The 11,415-nt window shown below is 44.4% G+C and overlaps 1 protein-coding gene across 5 annotated transcripts in view; it reads left to right on the forward strand.

Moving 5' to 3' along the window:
- Positions 1–220: 220 nt before the first annotated feature.
- The window catches only part of KDM4A (lysine demethylase 4A), a 53,722-nt gene continuing 42,527 nt past the window's right edge, over positions 221–11,415 (forward strand). The window contains exons 1-5 of one of the 5 annotated variants that reach the window (XM_032247262.1): positions 589–668; positions 1,312–1,572; positions 2,922–3,098; positions 5,524–5,699; positions 9,949–10,063. In XM_032247262.1, coding sequence (XP_032103153.1) covers positions 2,961–3,098; positions 5,524–5,699; positions 9,949–10,063 — 429 coding nt within the window. In that variant the 5' untranslated portion in view covers positions 589–668; positions 1,312–1,572; positions 2,922–2,960. Of the gene's footprint in view, positions 373–573; positions 669–1,311; positions 1,573–2,921; positions 3,099–3,451; positions 3,589–5,523; positions 5,700–9,948; positions 10,064–11,415 lie in introns of those variants that run through there. The other 4 variants (XM_032247264.1, XM_032247260.1, XM_032247263.1 and 1 more) reach the window with 4 other exon arrangements.

The raw sequence follows: 11,415 nt of genomic DNA on the forward strand, positions 1-11,415 counted from the left end.
TTCAATTCCGATTACTTATGGGTGGCCGAGGAGCCCGCCTATGATTGGCCAACTTCGCGATCCAGCTAGAGGCTCACTGGCCGTGGTCCCGAGTGGTACAGCGTTTCCTCCTGGCAACAGCCCGAGTCGGCGCTGATAGGCTGAGCACACTGTGGTCGCGACTGGGAGGAGGCTGCGGCGCGTGCTCATTGGTTAATGTAGGGGTTGCGGCCGCCCTCGGATTGGTTGACTCTGTGTAGTGCTGTGCGGCTGCGCAGATGCCGACTTTGGAGGAGGCGGAGCTTCGTCCTTCGCCTGCTGGAAAAGCAGTAGGATCGGCCAGTGGCGACAGCAGGAGCTGAGTCTAAGCCCTGGCGGGGCTTTGGGCTTTAGGTGAGGACTATAGGGTTTTGGAATTCTTGAGGTTCGTTGCTACTGTAGCCGTGACCGTGAGTTTTTGTGGGGGAGGGGTGATGGGGTGGTTCTTCCAGCGGTGAGTGATCGGCATGTTTCTTGGCCAATAGGAGAAGGAGCTACCAGAATGGGTTCTGGGATTGGCCCTTTCCAATCTTCAGGGCCAATGGACGTCGGGAGAGGGGGGCGGGTCCTCTGGCCCTTATTTTCTTCTTCCTGCGGCCGAGCCTCACTCGCCAAGGCGGCGGGGCCGGGAGGGGTTGTACCTGTGCGCGGTGAGGTTCGGGGATCTTGGGGAGCAGGGGCGCGTCCTTTGGAGTGATGCTCGCGGGAGCGGCTGCGAGGGAAGGGTGCGGGAGTCCGAGGGGGCTGTTAGCAAGAGCTAGCTTTATTGAGTGGTTAAGTACCAGGCCTAGTGTTAGGGTTTCGCTTGCATCATCTGAGCTAATCATAGCGACCCTGCAGGGCAGGGGGTTGGGATCCCCATTTTACAGGTGGAGAAACTGAGACCCAGTCATCTCACACAGCCAAGGTCACACAGTTAATAAACGGCAGAGACCGGATCTGTATTCAGAGTTTTGACTCCGGCGCCGGTGTTCTTGAATCGGTAGGCTTTGTTACTGATGGGGAGGGAAGGTTTCCCCAGGGAATAGATTGGGGGACGGAAATGTTAGGGTTGAAGAAGGGTGGAACAACTGAGGTGAGCGTGAGGAAATCAGTTTTTTAACAGTTACCGAGTGCCTACTCTGTGTCATGTATTGTTCTAGGCATACAAAGATGAATAGGGCCAGAGGCTGATGAAGCCCTTTACGGCCCCTTTGAAGGCCCGGGGAGGGGCCCCCAACATTGTATTCACATGATTGTATGTCTTTATAAAATTTGCAAAAGTAAGATATTTTGGATTCATTTTTTTTTAAGAGGGTCCTCAAAATTAAATAAACTTGGGTTTTCTCCGTTCTTGGAGCTGCCCTTGCAAAGGACTTATTCCAGGTGGAGATTAGGATGTAGGCAGAATAGAGCAATGGAAAGTGCACCAGGAGTGGACTGTGGGCAGATTTCCCGGTATGTAAAACAGGGATAACAGTATACCTGCCATGCAAAGTTTCTGCCAGGTTCATGGAAAGCGCCTGTTTAGAAACACGCCTTATTTTTGATGGAAAGGAAGACTAGGAAGATACGGTAACCGGATTTGCCTTCTCCCCTACCTTACAAAGTTTTGCTCCCAGATCTGTCACTAGATTTCTGGTAGACTGGAGGCAGTTTTCTCCTTTCTGAGCTCTCCAGCTCTCAGATTCTTGGAGCTGAACAACCACCATAGTTTTGGGCCCCAGATAAGGGGGTAGAGAACTGCTGGACCCTCGGTGAGGAGGTTGGGTAAGGGAAAGGACATACTAGTGTTCTTTTAGAATGGTCTAGTTTAACTAGTATGCTTTGTATTTTTTCAGTTGAGATGGTCTATTGTGTTAGTGAGCTGTGGGGATGCACCCACTTAGCTGAAGTTCTCATCTAAAAACAAAGTATTTATTTTGCTTTCTCCAGTCAGTTATGAAGTTTGTCCTGTATTATCAGCTTAACTTTTGTCCTTTTTGAGTTCTAGATACAGTGCAATTGAACTAGTCTGTATGTAGCTTGATTTCATTAAGTAGTGCTGAAACTGCAGAATAGTTTATTTACATAGGAGAACAGTTTCACTTTAGGGTTTTAAAATTATGTTACTAGTATCAAAGGGTTTTTAAATCATGTTACTAATATCAAAGCACTTTTGAACCCTTAAGCTTTGTTATCTTGTAGCCACCTAACTTTTATTAGGTAGCCGTTTTAAAGCTGTGCCCTAGGAAGGAGCCTACGCCTCCCAAAGTGCTGGGATTATAAGCGAAGGCCACCACACCCATCCATGGGTGGCTTTAAAGTCAGCTTGTAGTATATTATGTTTAATACTCTCAGAAGCGGTTAGCAAGGTGTTAATAAGGGAGTAACCTGAAAGGATAAGGGTAAGATATGGGCATTTTAGCTGTACTATTAGGTAGGAGCAACAGCCAAATCATTAGTTTCCCTTTTTTAGCTGAAATGATGTCTGTTTTTTTTTTCCTTTCAAGAACAGTTCTGTTGCAGTAACAATGTCTCTGTTGAAATGAGCTTTGAAGCCGTGCAGTTCTGATACATCAGGTTCTTTTTAAACTAGCTGCAGTTCTAGTTTTTTAAAATAACTTTTTCTTTTGTTGTCGTTTTATTAAAAAGAATTTTTTTTGAGACAGAGTTTCACTATGTTGCCCAGGCTGGTCTCAAACTCCTGAGCTCAAGCTAGGTACCCATCTGAGTATTCCAAAGTGATGGGATTACAGGCCTGAGCCTCCACACCCTGATTTATTTAACTTTTCTAGGCAGATTAAATAAGGCAGATTCCAGATGTGAAGTCTTAACTGCTTCTTCTGAATTTCTGTATTACCTTTTAGTGTTTTCAGCATTGATGTTTCCAGCACTTAATTTTAATTTTTATATCATTTTAAACTCTTAATGTGTTTCTTCAGATTTCTGTCTGACTAAAGGGACCTGAAAAAGGAGGGAAAATGGCTTCTGATTCTGAAACTCTGAATCCCAGTGCTAGGATAATGACCTTTTATCCAACTATGGAAGAGTTCCGAAACTTCAGTAGATACATTGCCTACATTGAATCCCAAGGAGCTCATCGGGCAGGGCTAGCCAAGGTAAGGAGCTGGGATTGTTCAAATGGTTTTTGTTACCTAGGGCAGCAGTATAAGATTTTTTTTCCTAAATGAGGGCCGGAACTGTGTTTTCCTGAAACAGCTGGGTGGGGTGATGACTTTAGTGAATGTGGTTCTATTTGCAAGTTAATTCATGTTGTTAACATCAGAAGCATCTCTGCTTTTAGGTAGGAGGAGAGCTACTTGACATCTTCAAAAAGGGGGAGGTAAAGAGCCAGTGTCTCCAGGCCTGGCTGCTGTTGAGCCTCAGCCCTCTTGGTAGAGCTGGGTGCTGTGGTGTTACTTAACTGCCAGTGAGTGCTTATGCCATCTGACTTCTCTTGCTCTCATTTCAGTCTCATCCAGCACTCTAGTAGCAATTTGGCTTCCCATGTGGACTTTCTTCAAGGGGAGAGAATGCACTGGCCAGCCAACATGAGTATTCTGGTCCTTGTAATTTGAAATTGGTTTCTGGTTTGTACTTCTTTCTCCTGTGAGTTGGATTCATTATTTTTCCTGAGTCAAATCAGCCCTTGATATATTCTGTCACAGTGAGGTTCCATCCTGGAAGCTGAAAGAACTGCATTTCTGGAGAGATCCTCAAGAAACTGAGAGGCAGGGACCTCAGTCTAAGCCAGGAGGGAACTTTTTATACCATTTTATGTTGTTTGAATTTCATACCATAAGTACTCGTTAAGGGAAAGCAAGGACATTGGTTACAAAGCTGAGGACCAGTCTTGGAGCCTGCTGCCTCCAGAGACTTGAGACGACCACACCCTCCTCCCCTGGAGATACGGCTACTGCTGGGTTAATTACAGCAGGTGGGAACAGCAGGGCCTGCAGTGTAGCTTTTCATAGCACATTGCTTTTTTTGGTTATAACTATTAGATTTTAAAAGTTACCAGAAAAAAAAAATGCCGGATATTACAAGTTAAATATTTCAAATGCAGATAAAGAAAAGGCTGATCTTCATCCACCTTCTCCAGTGCGGTCTCCTTAAGTGGTAATAGCTCCCTCCACACCTTTTTTTCTGCTCATACCAACATAAACACATATAAAATAGTATTATCTGTTGTTTTCTTTTTTTTTTTTAAAGAGAATGGCATCATGCCATATGCATTCCTGTGTTGGTTCGTTCATTCTTTTTTTTTTTTTTTTTTTTCCTTTTTAACAACATATTCCTCCCTCTAGGTCAATTATGGATTCAACTCATTCTTTTTTCTCATGTCAACTGTCTTGTTAATTTATTATTATTGGAATGGGTCATATGCTTATGTGAGTGAAAACAGAATGCTACTGGAAGGCAGCTAATGTAGAGTCTTGCTCCCACCTCTTTCCATATTTTCTTGTATGTGTCCTTTCAGTGTTGCCTTATGCAGATGCTAGTGTGTGTGTGTGTGTGTGGGTGTATGTCTGTGTGACTGTGTGTGTGTATGTGTTGTTGTTTTCTCCCTTGTTAGATAAACAACACTATCTAATTAAAAAAAAAAAAAAAGCTATATAGTATGCCACAAAGTAGATGTATCTTACTTTATTTAGGATTAGATTTTTTTTTTTTTCAAGACAGAGTTTCGCTCTTGTTGCCTAGGCTGGAGTGCAATGGCATGATCTCAGCTCACTGCAACCTCTGCCTCCCAAGTTCAAGCAATTCTTCTGCCTTAGCCTCCCGAGTAGCTGGGATTATTGTTGAGTGCCACCACGGCAGGGTAATTTAGGTATTTTTAGTAGAGATGGGGTTTCACCATGTTGGCCAAGCTAGTCTTGAACTTCTGACCTCAGGTGATCCACTTGCTCAGCCTCCCAGAGTGCTGGGATTACAGGCATGAGCCACTGTGCCTTGCCTCAAGATTAGATCTTTAAGAATGTTATACTTCATTGTGAGTAGATTGTAATCTAGCATATGAAAGAAGGAAATTCTGTACAAATATAGAGTTGACCAAATCAGGTAAAATTGTGTTTGTGATTTTTATTTATTTATTTTTTTAATAGAGACGTGGCTTCACCATGTTGGTCAGGCTGGTCTCGAACTACTGACCTTGATCTGCCCACCTCGGCCTCCCAAAGTGCTGGGATTACAGGCATGAGCCACCGCACGTGGCCATGTTTGTGATTTTTTTTAAAGAGAGCACTGGGCCATGAGATTGAGAGATAATCAACTGTTCAGCCTCCTTTCTTGATGTCCAAATAAGATACTGAAGCTGGGAACAAGTATTACTTTAGGTCATTGCAATTAGGCAGCTGGTTGGTGGCAAAAGTGGATAAGGGTTAGCATGCCTGTGACTTACTGTGTTTGGGTGAATGTGGGTAAATCAAAGTAACTGTCTAGTAAAATTGACTGTTAGGTTGGATGGTAACCTACATGCTTCCTGAACTCTGACTGGCTTGCCAGGTATCTCATCTGTCTTTTTCTTTCTTGTGTTCCCTTCAGGTGGTTCCTCCAAAAGAGTGGAAGCCACGAGCATCCTATGATGACATTGATGATTTGGTCATTCCTGCCCCCATCCAACAGCTGGTGACGGGGCAGTCTGGCCTCTTTACTCAGTACAACATACAGAAGAAAGCCATGACTGTTCGGGAGTTCCGCAAGATAGCCAACAGCGATAAGTGAGTGGAAACCCTTTCTTTCTTGACATAGCACCTAGGACCCTGGTGTCTCATCTTCCTAGCATGTCCAGGACCGCTGCTGTCCTGATGAACAGGGTCTTCAGCAGGACAGCTCTGTTCTAGCTGTCTCCCTTTTTGCTCTTTTTGTGGAAGCATTTCCTCTTTTCAGGGCTGTGTCCCAGTCTAAACCTGTTCCTGTTCTTATATCAACAAATCCCATTGTTTTTCCATGAGAAGTAGAATCATTTTCTGACTCTAAAGTTGCAAAGGAGAAAGTTGGAGGTGGTGCAGAAGGAGCTTTTGCTGGGTATTGATAACCACCTGCTCATCAAAAGTGCTTTAGTACAATGAATATAAGGCCAGGATGTTGAAAAAAAAAAAAGTGCTTTAGTTTCAGTTCCTCTCTCTTGGGATGCTCTGTGTTTAATTGTGCTGGGATTTCTCACTGCCCATCCAGCCTGCTAGCTCATTTCTGTTTTGACACTAACAAAGTGTGAGTAAAACACCAAGCTGGTTGCTATTTTCTGTCACTCCATTCTTCCTCTGTACATTCTTGTCTCTTTTAGAGATATCTTTCTTTGTGTAGGTCTGTTTTCAGTTCTTCTCTGCTGTGGGGTTTTTTTTTTGTTTTTTTTTTTTTGGTTTTTTTTTGAGATGGAGTCTCTATTGCCTGGGCTGGAGCGTAGTGGAGTGATCTTGGCTCCCTGCAACCTTTGTCTCCTCGATTCAAATGATTCTCCTGCCTCAGCCTCCTGAGTAGCTGGGACTACAGGCATGTACCACCAGACTTGGCTAATTTTTATATTTTTAGTAGACAAGGTTTCGCCATGTTGGCCAGGCTTGTCTTGAACTCCTGACCTCAAGTGATCCGTCTCTTTTCGCCTCCCAAAGTACTGGGATTACAGGCATGAGCCATCATGCCTGGCCCTTCTGTGCTGTTTTTATTATTCAGTTTTCATTTTTCCTGAGGTTCACGGAGAATAAATTTTGTGTTTCTTCGTTCAGCTCTGACCACTCCTTCTAATCCTCTTCCTTGGATCTTCTCACTTCCTACTGACTCCTTAATTTTGAGCTTCCACAAGTTTTTTCTTTCTTCCCTGCTTCTTATCCTTAGCTTTTTGATCTGTGCATGCCTTGATTTCAACTGTCACACATACTGTGCCTTCACTGTGAATAGCCCAGAGCCAGCTCTTATGCCTGCCTGTCTTCATCCTACTGGGGTGGCATTCCTGTGCTTCATCAGCTCTGTCTCATCAGGTCTCACTCTATCTCTGCTCTTTGCCCTCCTTCTTTTCTTTTTCTTTCTTTTTTTTTTTTTTTTTTTTTTGAGACAGAGTCTTGCTCTGTTGCCCAGGCTGGAGTGCAGTGGCGCAGTCTTGGCTCACTGCAGCCTCTGCCTCTTGGGTTCAAGCGATTCTCCTGCCTCAGCCTCCTGAGTAGCTGGGACTAGGCACTGGCCACCACACCCAATGAATTTTTGTATTTTTAGTAGAGACAGAGTTTCACCATATTGGCCAGGCTGATCTGGAACTCCTGACGTTGTGATCCGTCCGCCTCGGCCTCCCAAAGTACCGGGATTACAGGCATGAGCCACTGTGCCTGGCCTCTAGCTCAGCTTCCCAAGTAACTGAAGGTATAGGTGTGTGCCACTAGGCTCAGCTAGTTTTTTTATTATTTGCTGCTCAGTTTGGTCTGGAACTCCTGGGCTCAAGTGATACTCCTGCCTCAGCCTCCCAAAGTGCTAGCATTATAGGCTGAGCCACTGCATCTGGCCAACACCTTAACTCTAAAAACATCTGCCTTGCTGGCCAATCTGCTGGCCAATGAGAGAATTTACATAAAGACATATTGAAGAAGTGTGGCTTGTTCTGCAGATGAAAGGCTGTGTTGTCCTTCCTGCTGTTTTTTTTGTCTGATTTTTGCTACTGATGAGGGCCAAGCTCACCTGCCTTCTGTTTCTCACATGGAATTCCAGTAGGGGCTTCAGTCTCCTCAGTCTTTCTTCCCTTTTTGTTAACACATGCTAGGCTTTTTCTTTTTTTTTGTTTCTTTTTTTTTTTTTTTTTTTTTTGAGACGGAGTTTCACTCTTGTTACCCAGGCTGGAGTGCAATGGCGCGATCTCGGCTCACCGCAACCTCCGCCTCCTGGGTTCAGGCAATTCTCCTGCCTCAGCCTCCTGAGTAGCTGGGACTACAAGCACGCGCCACCATGCCCAGCTGATTTTTTGTATTTTTAGTAGAGACAGGGTTTCACCATGTTGACCAGGATGGTCTCGATCTCTTGACCTTGTGATCCACCTGCCTCGGCCTCCCAAAGTGCTGGGATTACAGGCTTGAGCCACCGCGCCCGGACTCTTTTTTTTTTTTTTTTTTTAAATGGAGTCTCACTCTGTCTCCAGGCTGGTGTGCAGTGGCGCGATCTTGGTTCACTGCAGCCTCCACCTCCTGGGCTGGGGCTACAGGTGCATGCCACCATGCCTGGCTCATTTTTTTGTATTTTTGGTGGAGATGGGGTTTCACTATGTTGGCCAGGATGGTCTTGATCTCCTGACCTCATGATTCGCCCATCTCGGCCTTCCAAAGTGCTCGGGTTACTGGCATGAGCCACCGTGCCTGGCCTATTTCATTTTCTTTCAATTTTTTTTTTTTTTTTTTTTTTTTTTTTTTTGAGACAAGAGTCTTGCTCTGTCGTCCAGGCTGGAATGCAGTGACGCAGTTTCTGCTCACTGTAACCTTTTCCTCCTGGGTTCAAGCGATTTTTCTGCCTCAGCTTCCTGAGGCAGCTGGGACTACAGGTGCGTGCTACCACACCCGGCTAATTTTTTGTATTTTTGGTAGAGATGGAGTTTCATCCAGGATGGTCTTGATCTCCTGACCTTGTGATCCACCAGCCTCAGCTTTCCTAAGTACTGGGATTACAGGCGTGAGCCACTGTGCCTGGCTTATTTAGTTAGATTTTTAGTTAATTAATTTAAAATTCATTCCCATTATCTCCACGAGTCCATTTTGGTCCTTACGTCTATTCTTTATCCATTCATAATATTTTTTGCCATTTTAGTTAGAGCATGCATTAGTTTTCCACCTTTTCAAATACCCGTAAGGTTTGTGTGTTACTCTTCTTTTTTTTTTTTTTTTTTTTTTTTGAGACAGAGTCTCACTCTGTCACCAGGTGCCAGGCTGGAGTGCAGTGGCACAATCTCAGCTCACTGCAACCTCCGCCTCCCGTGTTCAAGCAATTCTTCTGCCTCAGCCTCCCGAGTAGCTGGGACTACAGGCGCACGCCACCACGCCCAGCTAATTTTTGTATTTTTAGTAGAGACGGGGTTTCACCATGTTGGCCAGGATGGTCTCGATCTCTTGACCTTATGATCCGCCTGCCTCGGCCTCCCAAAGTGCTGGAATTACAGGCTTGAGCCACCGTGTTCGGCCTTGTGTATTACTCTTCTTAAATTGCTGCATTTTTTTGAGACAGAGTTTTGCTCTGTCGCTCAGGCTGGAGTGCAGTGGTGCAGTCTTGGCTCACTGCAAGCACCACCTCCCCCCAGGTTCAACAGATTCTCCTGCCTCAGCCTCTCAGTGAAAGTATAGGTATTTGTATGACTTTATGTGTAGATAGGCAGATATAAATATGTATATGGATTTTCCTAATTGGAATATTTGATGTGCAAAAATCTATTTTGGTATTTTTAGAGCTATTTTATGTTTTTACCAAAATATTTGATGTTTTTAGGCGTGGTTACTTGTTGAGTGTCAGCCATTGCCTAGGGCACTGGGAATATAGCAGGGGCACTTAAAACTGAGCCCTCTTGGAGCAGCTTCCTTTTGGCTGGTTCAGGGGGGTGAATGCTGTTGGAAAGCCTCAGCTCTTCACATGCTGGTGGGTTTTGGTTGTCTGTGGATACATAGGGACCTTGGGTCTTGGTTGATAAGCCCATTTTCTCCCTGTGTGGCCACCTGAAGCTAGCAAGATATAGTTTAAGTAGAGTCTCTTCAGAGAGTTGAGGATGTTGTGCTTGTTTTTTTGGGTTTACATCTGTGTGTACATTACCTTCCTCAGGCTTCCTCAGGCCCAGTGCTCATGGAAGGGACATTTAGGGAGTGACTACATATTACAGCCTTGAAGGCCAAGATTATGCCTTGTTCATTTGAAATTCTTGCTGTCAGTAGAATAGGGGATTATGTCTTTTATTGTTCATAATGCCTAATATTTCCTGTAAGTGGTTTACATGTTTCTTCTTACTTTCAAAAGGTACTGTACCCCGCGCTATAGTGAGTTTGAAGAGCTTGAGCGGAAATACTGGAAAAATCTTACATTCAATCCTCCGATCTATGGTGCAGATGTGAATGGAACCCTCTATGAAAAGGTGAGACTCACTGGAAACCCTCTGCAGCGTTTTGTAATTTTGTAATACCTTTTTTCAGCCCGGCACATACTAGGCACCTAAAAGCTGTTTGGTGAATGGGTGGATGAACAGGTGATCTACCCCCAGCTGATGTTGCTGTGCCGGCCTAATTGTGGATACTTTTGCATGTGACTGAATTTTATTTCTCCTGCTTTCCATGTGACTTTGATGATGTGGTGTTCTTTTCAAGGGTTGTTAGCATAGTCAGTGGGTGGTAGCTGATGAGTTCTTGAAAGGGTGGGTTGACTCTCAGATAATGAAACGAGCCAGTCTGGTTTCTGCAGAAAAAAGATGACTGACTAATCTAATGAAAGGGGTATATATTTAAGAAGAGAAATACATTTAGATATTGCAGAGCCCTCAAAGAAGATTCTGTAGCAAAAACTATTTTAACCACTTTCATTGCTTGGGACATAGTGCTGCCTTAAATATGGTAGAAGGGGAGAATATTTGGAACTGTCTTCGGATGATTGAAAAACAGCAGGGCGTTTCAGGGATTATCACTCATATTGTTTTCATATTAATTTTAATGTTTTTTGTTTTTTTTTGAGACGGGGTTTCACCATGTTGGTCAGACTGGTCTCGAACTCCTGACCTCAGGTAATCCACCCGCCTCTGCCTCCCAAAGTGCTGGGATTACAGGTGTGAGCCACTGTACCCGGCTGAATTTTAATGTTTTTATCAATCGGAAGAGTTAAAATAATGAATTCCAGTTTTGTTGATAACAGTTTTTTGGGGGCCAGGGGAAGTCAAGCTTGTAGGGAGAATGGCAGGAAGACGCTATAAGGATCTGGGATGGGGAGGCACAAAAGTCAGGCATAATAATAATCCACAGCCTAGTTACGGGAGGCGGGCTCCCAGCTGGCTATTACAACTCAGGAAAAGGATATTGCATATTTTTTATGAAGACACTGCCTGGTAGAAATCAGGGCTAAAGAAGCCACAAGATTGCCATAGTTTTTTGTTTTGAGACAGAATCTTGCCCTGTCACCTAGGCTAGAGTATAGTGGTATGATCATAGATTACTATAACTCCAAACCCCTGGGCTCAAGGGATCCTTCCATCTCAGCCTCCCAAATAGCTGAGACTGCAGGCATATGCCACCTCACCTGACTACTTTTTTTAATTTGTAATTTTTTGTAGAGGCGGGGTCTTGCCTTGTTGCCCAGGCTGGTCTTGAACTCTTGGGCTCAAGCAATCCTGCCGTGGCCTCCTGAGTGTTGAGATTACAGGCGTGAGCCACTATGCCTGGCCCACTGTCAGAATTAGTTTCCATGTTTTGCAGTTTTTTTGTGTGTGGTTATAGATTTTTC

This window comes from Sapajus apella, unplaced genomic scaffold, assembly GCF_009761245.1.
Source record: "Sapajus apella isolate SASKATOON/1434 unplaced genomic scaffold, GSC_monkey_1.0 scaffold62, whole genome shotgun sequence".
Classification (NCBI taxonomy): Eukaryota; Metazoa; Chordata; class Mammalia; order Primates; family Cebidae; genus Sapajus; species Sapajus apella.